The sequence below is a fragment of the Helianthus annuus genome, chromosome 9 (assembly GCF_002127325.2).
Source record: "Helianthus annuus cultivar XRQ/B chromosome 9, HanXRQr2.0-SUNRISE, whole genome shotgun sequence".
NCBI lineage: Eukaryota > Viridiplantae > Streptophyta > Magnoliopsida > Asterales > Asteraceae > Helianthus > Helianthus annuus.
This window is the reverse complement of record NC_035441.2, coordinates 170,981,940-171,003,823: the sequence shown is the minus strand read 5'-3', so window position 1 is coordinate 171,003,823 and position 21,884 is coordinate 170,981,940. Positions and strand designations below refer to the sequence as shown.

The following is a 21,884-nucleotide window of genomic DNA, read 5'->3' as shown; positions in this document are numbered from 1 at the left end:
ATTGTTGTTGATGATTATTGTTGATAATTGTTGTTGATGATTGTTGACGATTTAAAAGAAAATAAACACATGTTTTGAAAACATGGGAAACCTCTATTTTTAGGGGAAACTCTGTCAAAATTTTTATAAATTTTGACACTTAGAAAAATATAAGTTTTTGAAGAACTTATTCCCTAAAAATGTATTTAAAGGTATTACCAAGGTTTCCCTAATTTTTGGTGATAAGAAATGAGGATTTCTTCAAAAATAAAAGTGGATATAAATATGTATATTTTTGAGAGAAAAATATATATTATTTTATCACCAACTTTTGTGCTAAGTGAATATAGTATGTGTTATACGTGCTAGCGTATTGAGACGTAAAGATACACTAAATACTCATGAGGAGTATAAACATGAAAATACACATACAACATGCTTAGACACATACAAGAGGATATATTTATGAAAATATATTACTTGGACAAAATACATAATTCGGGTGCAAAATACAAGATACGTATATTTATTTTTGAGAAAATGATATAAGACAAATAGTTAAAAATATAAATATTTTTAACACAAGAACACAAATACAAAAGATAGTGACTTGCACTTGTGCGATACAAGTCTAGTGACTAACGTTAATAAAACGCGTTTAGGTCACGACGCTAGATAAGCAACTCCGGTGAAGTTTACGACGCAGGAACGCAAAGTTGTGAGTTCATGCTCCCCCTTTTCTTTAACTGTTTTTGGTTTTATAACTCTCGGGGGTGAAATACATGTTACAAATATTATAATTTTTTTTACAAGTAGTAAAAATACAAGAAGCACTCTTGGTGAGAACGAGTACCGAGTGCAATACGAATCGAGAATACAAAAATACGAGAAGCACACTTGGTGAGAACGAGAACCAAGTATGATGTGCTTTAAGAAATGCCTAGAAATTACTAGATCATGTGAGCATAGACTTAATACTAAAAATGCCATAAAGTCTTGGTGAAAACTAGTACCAAGCCATTAAAAACATTCAGTAATTAGGGACGAGGGTTAGATCTAACGGGTACGACCGAGCCCCACTCATGGTCCTTATGTGACCTCTTGAGTGCTTCGGTGTCCCAGTCGAGGTAAATCGACACAGTCGAGGTAAATCGACACAGTCGAGGTAAATCGACACAGTCGAGGGTAATCGACACAGTCAAGGGAAATTGACACAAGTCGAGGTTAATCGACACAGTCGAGGGTAATCGACATAGTTAAAGGAGCCAACACTAATGCTCCATAAGTCCTCACATGCCTTAAAGGAGCCAACACTAATGCTCCATATGTCCTCACATGCCGAAATGTCTTTGTACAAACATTCAATTAGTACGTGGTGTACACAAGAAAACTTGATTTTTGCAAGAATACTTTATTTATACAAGATACATACCATGTTTTCATACTCGGTATGCAAAACGCATGAACTCGCTCAACTTTATGTTGATGTTTTCCAAAATTACATGTATTTCAGGTGACAGGATGGATCTTGGGCGCAAGTGTTGTAACTAGAAGTAGACTACAAGTTTAGATGTCATCCACTTTTGTTGAATTGTAACCTAGATGAAGGTTGTGTTTTAAAACTTAAATGACAAGTGTTTGTGATCCTCAAAATTTTCCGAATGGATGAACATCGTTTTAAATCATGTAGTTGTTTATTATGATCGAATGCAATGATAACAAGCTAGTCACACATCATACGCTTCCGCAAAAGACAGGGTGTGACATTATTGACGTCCAGTTAACAAAGGCATCGGTTTTGGATAAGGTAATAGATAAAATGTTGTGGATGGTGATTGGTCTAGGAACAAGGCTGAAAGGTATCAAAGTAATCCTTGCTGTATTTTTGGTGAAAGTCCTTGGCGACAAGCCGAGCCTTGTCTTTTCCAATTAATCCGTCGATCTATCGTTTGATTCGAAATACCCATTTACACCCGATTGGCCTATGTGAGGATTGGGCAATGAGTTCCCAAGTACCAGTTTGGATTAGCGTTGAACTCATCATCCATGGATTTGCGCCATTTTAGGTATGTGAGTGTTTGAGTGTTAATTGGGTTTCGTTGAAGGTTAAATGTTTTGTGTGGCGTATGCCATAAAAGCGGTGTTTAGGAATGTATTACATAGAGTTGCGATAGTTCCTTCTATCAAGTGCCCTTTTTGTGACAACATTGGTTCTACTATTAGGCGATGGGGTGTTGAAACGGGGAGGAGAACAGAGAGATGAGGTGGCAGGGTATCCCCTTGGGGAATTTCCCCTAATCACACCGAGCTCCAAAATTCGACTGTTGGCCCATTTGACCGTTGAACGGTCATTAGATTTAAAAAAATAAATTCTTTTTTTAAAAATCAGTTTAAACCCTTTTCTCGATTTAAAATTCACACCCACTTCCAATCCTTTAACCATTCTCCTAAAACCATCTTAAAGTTTTACAAAAAATATCATGGATCTGAGCAGACCAAACCTGTCACCACTCTTTCCAAACACACCCGCTACTCCCTTGACCTAACCCCTTTCGTATACCCCACGACACTGATGGATGCATTTTCGTTTGGCGGTTTAGTCAAACACCGAACACGTGGCAATTGCAATACCAACAAAAACACCTTGCTATGCAAATGCAATCACAACCAACCCAAATGCCATCGGTCCAACCATTGTATCAAACCGGACCCGCACACGATTACGTTTCTTTAGGTGTAGACGATTACATTTCTTTAGGCGTAGACGATGAAGGTTGTTTGTTTGAGCTCTTAATGAACTCTTAATGGGACCAAACCTTGGATTCTGTCAGAGGTACTTCATTCAGACCGTTTGTTTCGCGAGCAGATGTCTGAATCGGTCAGACATTTTCCTCTGAATGAGTAAGCATTATACTGAGTTTAAATGATTCAACACTTAATGGTTCTGATCTCTTACTCTAACAGGTTTAGCAATTACCCATTCAGAAGTTGTCAAACAGCCCCTTAAAGTGGTCTAGTGTACTTATCTCCACTCAATATATTGGACCTTCTCCCCTTCATGGCAAGCACTTCAAATCCTAAATGTTGCACCGAGTTTAGGCTTGCCCTTATCTACGTGTTTATCTAGTCGATTTGGCTTGCCCTATGGAGACGACAGAGGACGTCAAACTTACAATTTGTTTAATTAGATTAAGAATAGGTCTAAAATTAGTAGCTTGAATTGATTAGAGTACCGAAGGCATTCTCGCTTTCCTTTTCTTATCATATTTTGTAGTGAGTTTGCTAGCATCTTGCTAGTGTTTTCTAGTTTTTATAATGCCTAATAAAATAATGATAACACACATGTATATAAATCACACCTCTATATACATAGAACATGTTTTAAATTAATATATAAAAAATATCTATTAAATTATTGTTGGTACCTCTTTCTTGCTTTCTTTCTTTTCAATGGGTTACTTTAAGAGCAGAGTTTGAAAGAGAAAGATTGCAGCAGAAACTATGAAAAAGAATTACTAAAAGCCCCTCTGCGCGCACCCACACGCACCAAGATGAGTCAATGTCCATGTTCATGCCGGTGTCACCTGAGATAAAGATTCTTTGCTAATTTTGTTCTCCTTTAACCCTTTCGTTTTCAATTTCTTTTCACAAATAAGAAAAAAGGAAAGTGCATATAACAAGATCAGCTGCACAACCAGTCATTCATATATATAATAATGGAATCTGCAAATTTTCATCTCCATCAACAAGAAGATCATCATCAACTTCATGTGGATTCTTCTTCTTTTTCTTGGTCCCAAAATCCCATCTTGTAACCCCTCTTTCTCTCTCTCAGTTTGCTTTTTCAAACTTTTTTCCAGCTTAGGTTTTGACATGATGCTTTTTCTTGAGATTCATAATTATATATGTACTAAAAGCATCACATACAAGTCATATATACGCTTGAATTTATCCATAAGCCTCTTTATTTATGGACTAAATTATTTCTTTCTTTGATCATTAACTTATCATTATGTTTCTTCATATCATCCTTAATGTTTTCTAGCTAGGGTTTTGCTTTAGTAACATGTTACAACTGATTTTTTAACGATGCAGGAACGGACCGAATAACAACATAAGTTCCATCATTCAAGACTTCAAATTTCCTTTCAACGGTATGGGGTATCCGATAGAGAACTTCATGACTCAAGATTTGCAAAGTCTTGCAAGAATTAAAGATGAATTTTCTGTTGTGGAATCATACCCAAAGTTCCTAGAGCTTTTAAACTGCAACCCAACATCTTGCATCCAAGATTTACACTTGAACCCTTACTCTACTACCTACTTGAAGAATGAAGATGATCATCAACAAATTAGCTACTCAAATAATAATCAGGATCTCTTGCTTACAAATTATTCTAATGGATGTCAAATCAAAGGTGGCCAGCTTATAAATGATCAAAACTGTTCTAGTGGAACTTTTAGCCAAATTTTCCCATCTATAAGTGTTTCTAGTTTGAATCAATCCACCACCACCTCATCATCCTCATCTTCAACATCATCTTCAGCAATATCTCCAAGCTCTTTTGATATGAACTGCTTACCAGCTTTGGACCCCTTTGGCTCTCCAAGATTTGATGGGAAATTTAGTCATCATTCGTCGCTCAGCACGCAAAATCTTCGTGGCGTATCTTATGGTTTTGATCGTATGCCGAATCACAGGCCAACAGTTTACCCTAGTAAGGTGATTTTCATTATAGTCTCTCTCTCTCTCTCTCTCTCTCTCTCTCTCTCTCTCTCTTGAAAATGAATTATTGGGTTTCATTTTTTTTCTCATTTTCTCCATTTAAAAATGAGACTTACAGCTTTATGCATCATGACAATCATGTTTAATTTGATAGACAAGAAATGATCCGTTCTTTAATTATTACCTTTTGACAAGGTTAATGATATATTGATATATCATGATGATCATATAATACAATTAAAGTTCATGAAAAACTAAACTTTATATCTGTTTCCAACTTATTAAAGATATCATCAGTCTCCACCACTAGAAGCACAAAGCGGCCAGCTAGCAAATATGTCGATGCAAAGGAGACTAAATCTGTTGCACCAAAGAAATCGAAATCGGAACCACGCTCTTCTTCTACACCCTTTCAGGTTTAATTATCTAAGCATTTTTAATCATCTCTTTTTTTTTAACTTTTGAATCATTTGTTAATTGAATATATTGAATCAGGTCCGCAAGGAGAAACTAGGGGACAGAATTGCAGCTATTCAGCAGCTGGTGGCACCTTTTGGCAAGGTAATGTGTATTTTCTCATCTTTTTTCCCTAAAACAACTAAAAAAAATAAGAGAAAATATAGAAAAAAAAGGTATACTTTCTTTCTTTCTTTCACTAGAGAAAAAAGTTACTATTTTGTTTTAGATTTCAAAATAATCTTGACCATTGAATTAGTGATCTTCATAAAATATCGTAACCTTCAAGAATGATAGCAAGGTTCTTTCCTCTAAATATAAATTGCCCCATTTGTCCCCATAAGAATCCAAACTTTTAGTATAAGTAGATCTTGTCACTGCTATTTAATATTTTTCTTTGTTTCTAGTTTTCTCAGAAATATTTTAGTTTCATTTTACCCATACTGGACATTAGTGGTATGACATATAAAAAAAATTAAAATCTGTAAATTATCAATAACTAACTAGGGTTAGGTCTTGGATTAATGTTTGCAGACTGATACAGCTTCGGTACTACTGGAGGCTATTGGATATATCAAATTTCTACAAACCCAAGTCGAGGTGCATATACATTCTGTTCATCTATCAAAACATTCTTCTTGGGTTACGTTTTTTATGACTTCCCCCATACATTGAGAAAATATAAATTTTATAATACTGAGAAAAAACTTAAAATCCTTTCATTGTATATTATTATTATTATTATTATTATTATTATTATTATTATTATTGTTATTATTATTATTATTATTATTATTATTATTATTATTATTATTATTATTATTATTATTTAGAAATCACAATAACAAAAACAAAATACACGGTAGTGATATTTAAAATCCTTGGCTCATTTTTACCAAATTTAAGGTTTCCAAATGCAAAAGGGATTGCTTTTAGCAAATTTAATGCAAACATTTTGTCTTTGGTAGGTGCATGTAGTACCTTTCATTTTTCAAAACACACTCTAATTTCGTTCTTAATCTTAAAAGTGAAAATCAATAATACTCAAATGCTGTAAAAAAATTTCAATTATGCAACATTTAAAAAAATGTTTAGATGTATAGGTTTTTAAAAAATAATTTTAGAAAACAAGTGATTGAATATACATGTTGTCTAACTTTTCCACACATATACAAGACTTTGATAAAAGTAACATTAGGTGTAAAATAATGGAAATGATTGCATCAAATAGTGACAATAAATAACATGCGTGTTGCCAAATTTATTTTCTAAAAATATAGGATACAAGAAGTCCTAACCTAGGACATGCATCCATATTTAGGGAAACAAGATAATGACGTACTTGAGAATCTAAACGTGTGTCTGCTGTCCAATATTGATCATAGCTTCCCAGGCTACACGGGTAAACTATACATCTAAGTTGTACATTGATTTGACTTCAAAACACTGTTGATTTTGTAGACGTTAAGTGTGCCATACCTGAAGTCAACTAACGAGATTGGCGGAATATCACAAGGGGTAAGAACACTTCAAGTTTTTAATCCCAGTTAATTACAATTTACTATAATTACATATACCTATATATCATATATGTGTGCGCCGCGTACGGTTTGGTTTCTTTCAGGGGCAAGTGGATGATGGACATACAGGGGTTAAGAGAGATCTTCGAAGTCGAGGATTGTGTTTGGTGCCAGTGTCGTGCTTGTCGTACGTTACAGACGGGTGTGAAGGCATTTGGCCAGCACCTTGATCAACTTAACGTGCATGATGGCTCTAAAGAAATGATGAGTGGTTTGATGTAAATTTCACTGAAATGAAGCTAGGTTACAGTCATGTCTTGAAGGCCAAGGCTACAAACAAGTAACTTCAGGAGGCTTCCTTATTAAAGTCTATTTAGTCTCTTGAACAATTACTTAGCTTGATGGTATTTGATCTTAAGATACTAGGATTATATCTCCTTTTAATTTCCTTCCCATCTTCCCAACAGTTTAATTAGTCTTACTTTTTTTACAATGTAAAAGAGTGGAGCAAATTTGGTCATCTTGTAGAAAATGTTGTCAAGTATGGACCATATTTGATCCATTAGTGAGTTGATGTTATATTATTGTAATGATGGCTATACTTGAACTAGCCAATTAAGTAGAGTTGATGATCTTGGTTGATTTGGCTTCACTGTGATGGTATTTATAAGCTCTCTATTCTTATACGAAATCAAAAACAATTTATAATACTTAAGCTATAAAATTGATGTGTATGTGTTTAGCATTTGTGAATTGAGGTATATCTTTTTCTTAATTATCGTAATAGCTTAATGTAAAAGTAAATTTTAAGATATAACTTAAACTGATAATACAAACAAATTAAAAGTTAAAGGAGAATGAGTGTGTGTATATATATCACATAGGGGACGTAAAAGAAACATATTTACACACTATATGTTTGTTCCGTTCTTTGTCTGAATGTCTGATATGCATTTGTTTTCGGATTGTAGAAGGAATATATCTATATGAGTAAAAGTGTAACATTAATGTTGCTTTTGTTTATATGTATATATATGATTTGTAATGTATTTGTTTTGTATTTATTATTATAAGGGCGTGATAGAAACATATGTATACACTATAATATATAACACCCCAATATTTCAAAAAAATGTATTTTTAATTTAAAATCCAAATTGGATATGCAAAATGGATCATGATTTTAAAAGCCCAAAGGGAAACTAAAGGGAAACTAAAATGGCAAGACTCATACGGACATAATGGTAATATTTAATGCAAAACCCGATTAGTTGGGGGGGGGGGGGATAAGATCAGCCCCCTCATTTTAAAACTTTAACACCAAGTTTAGATGGAGAAAGTAAAAATCGAGTTGTGATAGCATCGTGAAATAGGAGGAAACTAGTATGAGATCAACACCTCATCACCTCCAAGTATCGTGGTGGTTGTGGAAGTTAGTTCTTCGAGGGTTCTAGCCATGTTCGAGGGTATCGCTAAATCAAGTAAGAATCACATAAAAGTTATTGTGTTTATGTTTGTTCATGATAAAAATGGTTAATATGAAGATTTTATTGAATTTCCAACGTTAAAGTAGGAATCTTGACAAGGAACAATATCAGATCTAAAAGCTACCAACTTTCGGGTTTTGGGTGAGAAGAATGTATGTTTTCATTTCGTTTGAACCTTTCACACGAAAAGTGAAAGATTGCACAAATTCTACTCAAACAAACAGTTCTAGTTTTCGTGCGATAAGCCTAGTTTTTACATGTAATGTTACACGAAATGTATGAAAGCAAAAGGTAGGTGTACGCTAATAGTTTAGCAAAATGTTGTTATGGTAAATGAAAACTCTGGCCATTTTTTCGCGTAAAAGTTTAAGGATGAGAAAAGGTGACATAGTTGCATATTTTAGAGTGATATGCATTCTACCCTATATAATGAAAACTATTAGCCCTTACACGCTTATGCTTGATGTTACACGTTTATCATTGATGTTATGTGAAGTCTAGCAATCATTGCTAACTTATTGATGTCTACCATCAGTTACTAAGTACTGATGGGTAGTGTGAGCGCAACGACATAGCATGAATGAAAGTCATATTTTGTATATGAAGTTTGTTTCACAATTAGATGTCTACATTAATGACTGCTTTTATGTGCATAATTGATGTGTAGTATGATTCAACACTACTTTTCAAGTGTTCTTACTCAAAATGATAACTCTATATGTTTAACCAGAATTACAACTCACTCGGTGCAGCTTGACCGTTCTTCGAATGCATCTTATGTTGAACAGCTATTGATACTTGAAAAGAAGTCACTCAGCATAGAATGAATGCTACCCTACCCTGAAGTCTGGTATCCTTTGGAACATAATTGACTTATTATGACTTTGATTGCTATGTTCAAACTTGGATGTCCGATATTTTGAATACTTGATGTTTCTGCTGTGATTGTATGGCATCTATCTTTTTTAGAACTATGATTTAATACTTGAAGTCAACTGTGAGGTCTCCAAGTTTGGGGCCTTACCTGTTACTACTTGTATGACACGTATACATTGCTTGTAGCTATACTAATGATTTTGTTACTTTTATTTAGAAATTTTTTTTGTTGGTGTTTTAACATGTTAGTTTCATTTTAGTTATAATCCTAGTTATTACATTTATTTTACAAGACCTAATTCCCACACAATCTGGTTGATGCTATATATAAAAAAAGATCTCACTTTCCACCCCATCTTCATTTATAGCATGTTGACACTTGTAATTTTTCTTATATGCTAATATGAACAGAGGGAAGCATCAAACCTAAAAATAGGGTATGTTGCACTTGTTTCATATGGATGTTAAGCATTCCTATAAGTTTAACCAACTTTATTTTTCATAAAAGTTAGCCACTTGTCGAAGTTATTTTTGATATCACATTATTTAGTTCTCTTAGTGTTTGTGCTTTGCACCCACAAGCACAAACTATAGCATATAAATGAAGTTCATACAATTCTTCTTTAACAACATGTATAACTTCCACACAAGCTTTTATATATCCTTAGAAACAAAAGGTTGTGCGGATGCTTGTCATGTTATGAGGGAAGCATTGTGTTCAATTCGTGTGTGTACTTATGGTTGTTTTGTTAGGCCTACGTTTGGAGGCTAAGTGCCTCGAATAATGTAATTACAATAGTGAATGCAATAAGAAGGAAATTTATTATGAGAAAGAGAAATGGCTAAACCCATATTGATCCTTAATGTGTTTGAAAAAGAATGCAACACCATATTTAACATTTTGCTATTTCATGTTAAGTAGATTCTCTATTCATCATAAACTCTCTTTGCATTTACTATACCTTATAAATAAAGGCCATTGGGAAAGCTACCGACCAAAATACCCCTACACCAAAAATAAAATATACACATCCGTGCTCAGCATTTACTATACCTTAAATACAATGGTCATTGGGAAAGCTACCGACCAAAATACCCCTACACCAAAAATAAAATATATACATCCGTGCTTAGCAATTGAAGGAGGAAATAGGAGGCGTGAAATGAAACGTTTTCATAACAACCAGTTAGTAAACATCTAAGTGATTATTTTACGATACCAAGTGTTTAAAGGTTACAAACCGAAAGTGTTTAGGTTAACATAACCAAAAGAAGACAACTTGCCCAAAAACACCAAACAAAAGACATTGTTTATAAAACCAAGGATTTAGCAAATATAACCCATGTGCGAATGGGAAATACAAAATAGAACCTTACAAAATGGTATCGTCTAAGATGCATACAAGAAACTCCAACGCCGTGAACTACCATTTACTTACTTGAAAAATAAGCTTAAAACATCAACATAAACATAATTTACGGGTTTGAAAGACACAAAGGAAACTTTTATCATTTGAAAAACTAGTATGCATAGTTCATGTGTCTTGCAAAACAATGATGTATGTGCCAACATAAGCTTGTAACCAAACCATAACACTAACATTTGCCTCGTTACATCATACATCCATGACGATGTCTAACACGTAGGACACAATTGCACTCCCCAATGGTCCCCACCGACTAAGAGCAGAGATTGCCAATCCCAATAAAACCACTCGACTGTTCCGCGGTCCCAACACACTAATGGTTACTATAAAAATACCAATATGAGGGTTTTCCGAGGTCAATATCAACCAACTTATGCACACATAGGGGGTGGTTGTTTTTTGTGAAAAGCTCTTCAAGACTTCTTATGTCAGCCCCACGCCGACCACGTGCAGACGTTTGAGTGTGCAGTGTGTTTGTTTTCTCGAAGACATTTCATTAAAAAAGGTCTGCGCTACCTCTTTTTGGTGCAGACATGGATCAAGGTCTTCTTACCTCTTCTCCATTCTTTTTTCCCCAGATGCAACAAACACATTGAAACCCTAGTTCCTTCTCTATCTTCCCCAACTCAGCCGCTACCCATCCTCCTCCTCTTCCTCCTCCTCTCCGTCGACCGACCTCCTCATCCTTCCTCTCCGCCGGCCACCCTTCTCCTCCTCCTCCACACCACCGTCCTCCTCTTTCCTCTCCGCCGGCCTCCCCTCCTCCTCCTTCCTCTTCGCCAGCCACCATCCTCCTCCTCCTAAGTCGCTGGTCATCCTCCTCGTTCCTGCTCCAATGTTACTGCTAACAGATATGTTTAAGATTTGTTTTGTTTTTTTTTTTGTTTAATGTTAGGAATTATTTGTGTTAATTAGGTTTATGTTTAAATCCTGAATTTTGATTATGTGAATAACTTGATTATTGGTGTTTAAATTCTGAATTTTGATTATGTTACTAAGTTGATTATAGGTGTTTAAATTCTGAATTTTGATTATGTTAATAAGTTAATTATAGTTTTTGTTTGTTTGATTATTGGAATATAGATGTTCATCTTGATAAATCCGTTTATTTATATTTCAGTTTATTTCAGTAGATTGCAGAAGTTAACAAACAAACAGTCTTTTTCTTGCAGACTGCAGAGGTTTGGTCCACCTCTTCTGCTACAGATGTCTGCAGATGTGGTCGGCAGACTGCAGATGTTTTACATCTGAATAAACAAACAGGACCATATTGTATATGATGGATTTCATGTCAAACTACCATACCCCATAACCAAGCATGTATTTTCCCCATTTAATAACCATGAAAACAATAAGGGGACTTGAAAACTCATCTAAGCTCCATGCACAATGCTAGCAAATATATGATTTCTGAAAACGAAACGACCTACAAGTGACCTAAACCATATAAGACACTAAGGCCTAAACACATGTCTACTCGACAAGTTGTTCACCAAACCGACTTAAACCGAATGAGATGTTAACGTTTTAAATAAAACGTTAAACTTTATGACCCGTAACACACAAATATATATAGTAACACATAACTTCACAAAACACCGGTATACCATCCCCTCAAGATTTAAATTGCTTAAGAGAAGGTCTTATTCCTACAAAATATTTTAAAAAAAATACATAGGTTTTAAAAGCGGCTGATAAAAAAGATATGGGAGTTAAATATAAACTTCCTAATGTAAAAATCTGTAATAACGGGGAATGTGTCCCCACTTCTTTTGTCCTTGTTAAAAACATTTCAAATGAAGCTATTTTAGGAACCCCTTTTTTAAACAAGATATTTCCTTTAAGAGAAGTTGACCACAAAGGATTTTCAGCAACTTATAAGGGGAAAAACCTTCATTTTAAGTTTATAACTCAACCTATTGAAAAAATGATAAATGAAATCTTAATACAGGCAAAGATAAATCAAATAAATTTTCTTAAAGAAGAACTCAATATACATACAATAGAAGATAATTTAAAAAACCCAAAACTCATATCAAAAACTGAATCAATAAAGAACCAATTTAATAATGAAATATGTAATGATCATCCAAATGCTTTTTGGAATAGAAAACAACATATAGTCTCCCTTCCTTATGAAAAGGATTTTCAGGAGAGTAATGTTCCAACTAAGGCAAGACCTTGTCAAATGAATTCTGAATATTTAGAATTATGCAAAAAGGAAATAGCCTCTCTTCAACAAAAGGGATTAATAAATCCTTCCAAGTCACCATGGTCATGTACTGCTTTTTATGTAAACAAACATTCGGAACAAGAAAGAGGTGTTCCAAGACTAGTTATAAATTATAAACCTTTAAACGGAGTTTTAAAGTGGATAAGAGATCCAATTCCAAACAAGAAAGACTTACTAGATAGGTTATATGACGCACTAATATTTTCAAAATTTGATTTAAAATCAGGATATTGGCAAATCCAGATAGATCAAAAGGATAGATATAAGACAGCTTTTAATGTTCCTTTCGGACAATATGAATGGAATGTTATGCCTTTCGGTCTCAAAAATGCCCCTTCAGAATTTCAAAAGATTATGAATGATATATTCATTCCTTTCTCAAACTTTATAATAGTTTATATAGATGATATTCTAGTATTTTCAAAAGATACTGAAACCCATTTTAAACATTTAAATTTATTTAAAGATATTATTATAAGGAATGGATTGGTCATTTCTAGTCCCAAAATGATGTTATTCCAAACAAATGTAAGATTTTTAGGACATATTATAGAGAAAGGAAAGATAATTCCTATTAATAGAAGTATCGAATTTGCTAATAGATTTCCAGACAAAATTATAGATAAAAATCAGCTTCAGAGATTTCTAGGGAGCCTAAATTATATAGCTCCTTATTATGAAAACTTGGCTAGAGATTCGTCTATATTATATGATAGATTAAAAAAGAGTCCCAAACCTTGGAATGAAAATCATACCAAAGCAGTTATTAAAATAAAACAAAAAAGTTTCTAATCGTCCACTATTGCAAATCCTAATTGGAAAAGATAGTTGAAACGGATGCCTCAGAAATAGGATATGGAGGCATATTAAAACAAATTTCTCCTCATAATAAACAAGAATATCTTGTAAGATTTCATTCAGGAAAATGGATAGAAAGCCAAAAGAACTACGCTGCTATAGCAAAAGAAATACTAGCTATTTTAAAATGCGTCTTAAAATTTCAAGATGATTTATACAATAAAAAATTTCTAATAAAAACAAATTGCCAAGCAGCTAAGTTTATGTTCAATAAGGACTTCAAACATGATGTATCTAAGCAAATGTTTGCTAGATAGCAATCCCAATTAGCCCCATTTGATTTCGCGATATCATATAAAAAGGGGAGTGATAATAGTCTTCCTGATTCACTACAAGAAATTTGGTTCTTTACCAACACAAAGTATATGTGGGAAAAAGTATATAATGCGTTGTTAGTTTTCTTTACCTACACATAAAATAAGTGTAATGATGTGTAGGCTCATGACTGTGGATATAGGTCATTATCCACACATACGTTATATGTAGGCAGATAGCAAGCTATACCTACACATATATGTGTGGCTAAAAGTCATTTATATGTGTGGTTAAAAGTACAACAATTTGTTTAGAAGACATCTGACGTGGCAGCTGACGTGGAATCCGACGTGGCAGCTGACATGGCACATGACATGGCATCCGACGTGGCATCCAACGTGGCATCCGACGTGGCAGTTGACGTGGCATCTGACATGGCAGTTGACGTGGCATGAATATATGTGTGGGTAAAAGTAATCTTATGTGTAGGTAAAAATAATATTATGTGTAGGTAAATGTTGAAGATGTGTAGGTATTGATTTTAATTTGTGTTGAAAAAAACGTTGATGTGTTGGTAAATATATTTTAAAGTGTAGACATTAACCACACTATATGTAGATAAAAATGTTCAATATGTACAAACAAATACCAAAGCATTATGGAAACAAATTAAGATTCTTAATTAAACTAATAAACATTAATCTTACAAACAACCAAATAAAAGTACTAGTTATAGAAATTTAAATACTAAAACAAACAAAACAAAACTAGAAGAGAGGTTAAAACATAGTCAGGGTATAACTTATGTCATTATACCATTAATATGTCCGTCCACCGAACGGGTACAGAACTAGAAAAGCAAGGTTGTTAGCAATTCCAACTAAATACTAGATTTTATCATCTAAAGGATGACTTCCGCCCTTCAATTGAATCTTCTTAACATCATATTGTCTTCCATCCAACTTATTCTTGCATAAAACGACATCTCCAAGTCCACCATTGCCTGCAAAAGGAATCAAAACAGAGTAATGCTTTTATATGGTATATGGTGTTAATAAATGGCCAAATACTTTCTAATAAACTATTAGTCAAGTCAAAGTACATAACTATACAAAATAACACTCCAAAACTTACCCTTGAAACTCCTTTTGGAACCAGTTCATTGATGCCCTTCATCGCTGCGGCTGCGTTCGCTTTAAGCACAAAATGAACAGGTTATTCAAAATGAGTGTAACATTTTATAATAAAAGGAAATTACCTTTTGCTTAAATGACTCAAAATCAGGTTTTTCATGTTCTTTCCGATGGCTATCGGCATAAAACTACATGATAATAATGTAATCAGACCTGACCAACATGACGGGTTATTTGACTTGCCAAGATACATGTAAGCTAACATCCCTCAAGCTGCCTTTAATCCAGCAACTTCTCTTTCCTTTGTCCAAACATCCACCTGAACCATTAAATATCATTCATGAGCACAAAAAAATAATAAAAAATAAAAAGTAAAGTTATCGAGGTAATTCAGTCTAGTCCTATTGCTGCCGTCAAACGCTATGGCCATCGTTGGTCTTAGCAGTCAAGAATATCCAAAAGAGGCATAACCGCTTCACATATACCATCGTCAAATTCTAGATAATGTAATCATGTTTAACACACCAATTAAAAATGGACGAAAAATAGAACAAGCAACATCTGAAACAGATTTAAAGAAAAAAAAGGTGGTTTTTTAATTTAAGTGACTTTTACTCAGATATCACAAAAAGGTAACATTTTTCCTCATAAAAAGTAACTTACCATGCATCCGATAAGGCGATACAGTAGATATTGCAAAGAAGGAAGTTGTTCCAATAGTTAGTTCCTCACTTTCTTTTCTTGATCCTTTGCTCTACTATAACCCTGCAATTATAAGCAACTTTGACCTCATAAGAATTTTCATATAATCAATCATTTTATTAACAGGTCGTGCAAAGATAAACCATTGGATGTGTACATGTGTAAATACAGTAAAAAGAGTCGAGGCAGTTCTACAGTAACAAAGATTAGGAAAAATATATTCACAAAAATGGCACTTTTACCCTAGAGTAACAGGCATATTTAAAAGATTCAATAAATAGTCATTTTAAATAAAACAACAATTATGAACCTTTTTTCACAATCATAATTTCACATATGAGTCACTGAATTTGTATGATGTATTTATATAAAATTAGGTTTAATATAAATTAATTTACATATTGGCCTCTAAGGTTTAGCACTGAGGTGTAATTACAGGGCTTTGTATATACGCTATCAAGTTCGATATAACCATATCCCTGCTCCATTTCAGCGATGAATGCTCAAAAGAACTCCCCTCACATTCGTTTTGAAACGTGTTAATTTATCGTGCTATTTGAAGTTAAAACTGAACTAAAAATATATATAATGCTGTTATATGTTCGATTTATTTAAAGTTAGTAATAGAATCAAAGGATGTTTATTTAGTTTAAAGCGGTTTGAATCTAAAGTGTCCAAAAATACATACGAAACTTTAATCATCTAGATGCTAAATCAACTGAATCGATTTCAAAATTTGACATTATTTATTCACAAAAATTTTAGGAAACAAGAAGTTTTATTCATAGTAACAACTCTAAAAAAACATTCAAAATCTGATTTTGAGTTTTTGTTAGAAATTTTCAAATAGTTCAAAAGAACCAGATCAGTTTCAATGCAGACAAACTTTAGAAAATCACTGAACCCCAATCCCAAATTAACCAGATCGTAACAAAACTCAACCTAATCAAGTGATAAATATGAGGTAGAACTAACACTGCAAAATAAAAGACTAAAAAGTGAACATGAAACCAGTATTAGCAGATAATGTTCAGATGAGTTACAAGTTTACAACCAACTACATGTTAAAAATACCTTGAATAGAAGGAAAGCATGGCAGAACTTCCTTACGGGAGTTGCCAAAATCTTCACCGGAGCTTGGTTGGAAGGTCCATCCTCCTCTCCTTTGATGGCTGTAGAATCTTAACACAATCACCACCGGAACTCGTAACCATCTCCATTTTTTGACGGAACCCAAAATTTAGACAACCTGACTGTGTCGCCGTTGGTTGATGTATTTGTCCCCGTTGTTGAGAGCTTGAATTAGAAACCGAATGTTGGAATTGAGCCACGCAAGGCAAAGACATAGCAGATCCAGATCCAAAATCGGAGAGAGAATGAAAAGCGAAGGGAGCTGTGGATTTGAAATTTGAAATGAGATTGGGGATTGTACAAAAGTAGGGATTATAGGACAGCTTTCAGGGGATCATGATCCGTGTGAAGTAATGGACGGTTGGATGATGATCCGTGTGAAGTGATTGACGGTAGGATCAGGATCCTTGTGTTTTTGTTTGAATTAATAAGGGTATTATTGGGAAGTAAGGTTACCAATATGTTTGTTGTGTTTAAAAGACTTTTAAAGGTGTTTTAAGGGAATGCCAAATTACATTAAGTAGTCCTTGGGATACGCTTATTATATATAGTATATATATATATATTAAGGAGGGGATATACGTAATATATATAGGTTAGGGCAATGTTCTAAAATCCGGTTTTTTAATCATACAGGATTAGACACAAAAATGGTTTAACCGGTTGAACCGGGTTGTGTCGGGCGGTTCAACCGGGTTGACTAGTTAATTGTATTATTTAATAAATTACAACATTAACTTATAAAATAATCCAAAATTGGATTAAAATGGAAATCTGGAACGAACGATGGGGTGATGGAAGTCTGGAACAAGTCAGGAATTATGTAGTGATGAAGCAAATTTTGGAGTTTGATAGATGGAGATAAAATACTAAAAGTTGTTAGGTTAAAGCTAAAAGTAAACATGGAGATAGGATGATAAAAAGTAAAATCCTAACCCAAAAACAGACTTAAGTCGGTACCGGTATAACAGTTCAAACTGGTATATCGGATTTTACCGGCGGTACAAAGTCTATGTCGTTTCTTCTAAGTAATCGTGTTTGAATCGGACGAGTTTCGGTTCGAAACGGTACTGAACTCACACGCGTCGAATCCGTAACTAGTCGGAGATGTATAATATTTTTATTATTTAGTCGAAGTCGTCCGTAACGCATGTAGGTCCGTAACGAGGGTCGAAACGTAACTAGTCGTGAATATATAATATTTTTATTATTTAGTCGATGTCGACCGTAACGAGCGTAGGTCCGTAACGCGCGTCGAATCCGTAAGAGCCGTAATTATATAATATTTTCATTTTATCGTTCGAGTCGTCCGTAACGATCGTGTGTCCGTAACGAGCGTCGAAACGTAACTAGTCGTAAATATATAATATTTTTATTATTTAGTCGAGGTCGTTCGTAACGAGCGTAGGTCCGTAATGCGCGTCGAATCCGTAAGAGCCGTAATTATATAATATTTTCATTTTACCGTTCGAGTCGTCCGTAACGAACGTATGTCCGTAACGAGCGTTGAAACGTAACTAGTCGTAAATATATAATATTTTTATTATTTAGTCGAGGTCATCCGTAGCGAGCGTAGGTCCGTAACGCGCGTCGAATCCGTATCTAGTCGTATATATATAATATTTTTATTATTTAGTCGAAGTCGTCCGTAACTAGCCGTAACTATATAATATTTATATTTTTTAGTCGAAGTCGTTCGTAACGCGCGTAGGTCCGTAACGCGCGTCGAATCCGTAACGAGCGTCGAAACTAGTCGTAAATATAGAAATCTTATTTTTTTAGTCTTTGAGCCAAAGTGTGGTCAACCAGAACCGTACAAAAATACTTTTCGACCCATTAGCAAACCCGCTTGACCCGCCAATTTTGCAACCATTCTATTGCCCTTTGGCTGCAAATATCGATTACATTGTAATGCAATATTGGTTGGACTTTCGCTGCAATATTACACGCGATTTTAATGCACTTTGGCTGCAATATTGGTGCGTTATTGCTGCACTTTGGCTGCAATATTGGCTGTGTTATTGGCTGCATTATCGTTGCACTTTGGCTGCAATATTGGAACAACATAAACGGGTGGATATTGTTTTGGGGTTAAGGCTGATCCTTATTGATAAAAGGTTGCTGTTGTGTTTGTTGTTTTTTTTGTTTGATTGATTTCGTTTGATAATAAAACGTAAAATGGTAATTTTAATTTTAATTAAACTAGGTTTATAACCCTGCGCGCGTTGCGGCACGCTAAGGCGACTCCGATGAAGGTTTGCATGTTTCAAGTGAGACCTCCAACTCGATAGTTTCACAAACCAGCATAAAAAATGATTACTTTTATACATTTTTCTAAAGACTTTTGGAACAATTCAAGATAACACAAAATATTTTCTAGCATCTATATGTAAAATCATGTACAACATAAACATCACTGTAAAAACATACCCCAAATAATATAAATATATATGGTCATATTTATTGTCCATTCAGCACAATTATGAATTATTGACTTAAATAAGAACAAACTATAAATTACCTGATACATACTTGAACAAAAAAAAACTCAAAACTACAAATGAACTTCATCAACATACACCAAGCACCCACTTTAGTGCTTGATGTCCACCTCATCTGGTACCCAAACAAATGTCCGGTAATACAACATACACATTGGTAGTTACAAAGTAATGACACACCATCCGACAGACAAAACATTACTAAAGAACATTGTAATAATTATTGAGAAAACATCTCAGCAATTCGGTTGCAACTTGATGCGCTAAATAACTCATGTATATACAAGCATCCATCAGCAGTTGTTTATATGATCTTGTTGACTTCCATTTGACTTGAAAAATATCTTAATTGGCTTTTGTCGGTTGTGAAACCTTGCTATTTGAGCTCCCAACACCTTTCCCTGTCCATATGTTTTGGCCCATTAACTTAAGAGCGAGTCGAATCGGATTATGTTTTATTTATAACGGATCAAATAGAAGAAGCTTAAGAGACAAGTCAAATGGGTTGAGCGTAAAATAAAGGTACTGAAACAAATACAATCATATCGAATAGATCTGACCATTTCTATTTCAGCATCTGATTGGCTTGTGCCTATTGGTCAAATAATTTCATCAAGTCCAACTTGTGAATAACTGAACATTACATCTTTTTTAATAAGATTAATTGTGTGCTCGTGTAGCTACAATGAAACAAAATAACAATATAACACGATGGTAAACCAGGTGGTATGCCATCTTTTGAAGTAGTATTTAATGCATAATTGGTTGTAACAAGCACGGTAGCATGTTTGGCTAGTTTATACATTCTCAATAAACATAAAGTATATTGTACACCTACCAATAGACTATAAGAAGACAAGTTCAACTCATTTACTTACAAGTGAGTCAGTTTGCGTTATGTTTTATTTCTTAACAGTAAAATAGGTAAATAATGTAATCACACTTGACACACTAACCAGGTCCAATCCCATTTGACCCATAAAAAAAGTTTGCCTATTTTGACCCAATACCCAACCCACTAGAGGTGCAAACGAGCCGAGCCTTATCGAGCCCGAGCCGAGCTTGAGTCTAAAATAAAGCTCGTTTATTTATCGAGCTCGAGCTTGAGCCTGGCATGTGAAGCTCGTCAATCAATCCTTATCAAGCCCTAGTCGAGCCTGAGCCTAAAATAAAGCTCATTTATTTATCGAGCTCGAGCATGGCATGTGAAGCTCGTCATTCAGGCTCGTCGAACCTTAGTGTAATATTAGTTTTTATTAATATTTAATAACATTTACCCCGTATTTCAAGTTGTGTAGTAAACGAGCCGAACCGAGCTTATTTAAACTTGTTTACGAGCTGAGCCCAAATCATAAATAAGCTTTTTATAAAACGAGCCCGGGCTCGAGCTTCACTTATCGAGCTCGGGAGCCTAAACGAGTCTTTTATTTATATTACTTTTACATAATATATTTGTTAATAGATAATAAACGAGCCAAGCCCGAGCTTGAGAAACTACCAACAAGCCGAGCTCGAGCTCTCTTATATAAATCTACCACTAAGCACCGTTTTTTGGCATGATGGTGGGAAGTACATAAGAGATGTGTGAAATGTATTCACCGTCATCAGATATAACCCTTGTATTACTGCAACACACACACATACAGAGAGAGAGAGAGAGAGAGAGAGATGAACTAACCGTTACTGGGAAGTGATAGCCGTTTCTTTCCCTGATTACCCACACTTGTGGACCTCTCTTTGGGATTGCTATGAGATCTTGACTGAACCGAATCCTTTACTGGTTATGACTTGGGCTTTGACTTGATAGACAACAAAGCAGGAACTTCTTGAATGGTAGTTGACTTGATAGGAGTAGAATCAAAGCCGTCAGATTGAGATTGGGCCACTTTCTCATTTGTTAAATCGGAATGAAGATTTGAAGCAATGACTTTCTTGCCAGTAGATTTTAACTGATTCTTGATGCCATGTTCTTGCTCTTCTTTGGCATACCTATTGTTTTCTTGAATACGGTAGCAATGACTTTCTTGCCAGTAGAATTTATTCAATAGATCCAACAATATCACACCATCCTTGCTGTCAAAATATCAGCGAGGGGTAAAAACGTAAATTAATATAAAGAAGAAAATGGGTGCTATTAGTACAATAAACATGTGATTCACTGACTCTCCTAGACCTCTTTGCTATCATGTGATTGGAAAGACATGTATTCTATAAGCCATCCCAAAGCAACAAAAAAATGATAGGCATGATGATCACCACTGCACTTCATTGCGACATTATCAATTATGAAACACAAAATTGCAAGTGAACAACTTATTAACACAAATATCTGTAAACATTATAAAAAGGAATTTTAATACTACAAGATCATTCAAGATAACACCTTTATTAACAAAACCAAATACATTAATTACCAGAATAGGCTTCTTGTATTGCCTGAAACTTATTCTTTGCTTCTTCCACATGTTTAAGTTTCCTAATGCAGAACAACAATCTGGGTTCCATCTCTAATTACCAAACGATAAAAAAAAACTTTTAAATATGGTATCAAACTCTAAAACAAACAACTCACTTTAGATCAATATTGGTTACCAGTGAAA

General features: G+C 34.4%; 1 protein-coding gene and 2 long non-coding RNA genes across 4 annotated transcripts; 1 reads left to right on the top strand and 2 right to left on the bottom strand.

Moving 5' to 3' along the window:
• Positions 1 to 3,461: 3,461 nt before the first annotated feature.
• Positions 3,462 to 7,333, top strand: LOC118482229 (transcription factor bHLH110-like). Its single transcript, XM_035977864.1, has 7 exons — positions 3,462 to 3,790; positions 4,075 to 4,702; positions 4,993 to 5,121; positions 5,201 to 5,266; positions 5,696 to 5,761; positions 6,623 to 6,679; positions 6,786 to 7,333. Exons 1-7 carry the CDS (start codon positions 3,696 to 3,698, stop codon positions 6,909 to 6,911), a joined length of 1,167 nt encoding a protein of 388 aa, XP_035833757.1. The 5' UTR covers positions 3,462 to 3,695; the 3' UTR covers positions 6,912 to 7,333.
• A 7,143-nt stretch (positions 7,334 to 14,476) lies between these two features.
• LOC110879543 lies at positions 14,477 to 17,088 on the bottom strand. Of its 2 annotated transcripts, none has more exons than XR_002558751.2 (5): positions 16,727 to 17,088; positions 15,614 to 15,715; positions 15,164 to 15,269; positions 14,952 to 15,010; positions 14,477 to 14,820 (listed from the first exon to the last, which is right to left on the bottom strand). It is a non-coding gene; the product is annotated as an uncharacterized LOC110879543 (long non-coding RNA). The 2 variants fall into 2 exon arrangements; XR_002558752.2 differs by having other exon boundaries at positions 14,952 to 15,001.
• Positions 17,089 to 19,263: 2,175 nt separating this feature from the next.
• LOC110879544 lies at positions 19,264 to 21,303 on the bottom strand. Its single transcript, XR_002558753.2, has 2 exons — positions 20,963 to 21,303; positions 19,264 to 19,685 (listed from the first exon to the last, which is right to left on the bottom strand). It is a non-coding gene; the product is annotated as an uncharacterized LOC110879544 (long non-coding RNA).
• Between the last annotated feature and the right edge of the window lie 581 nt (positions 21,304 to 21,884).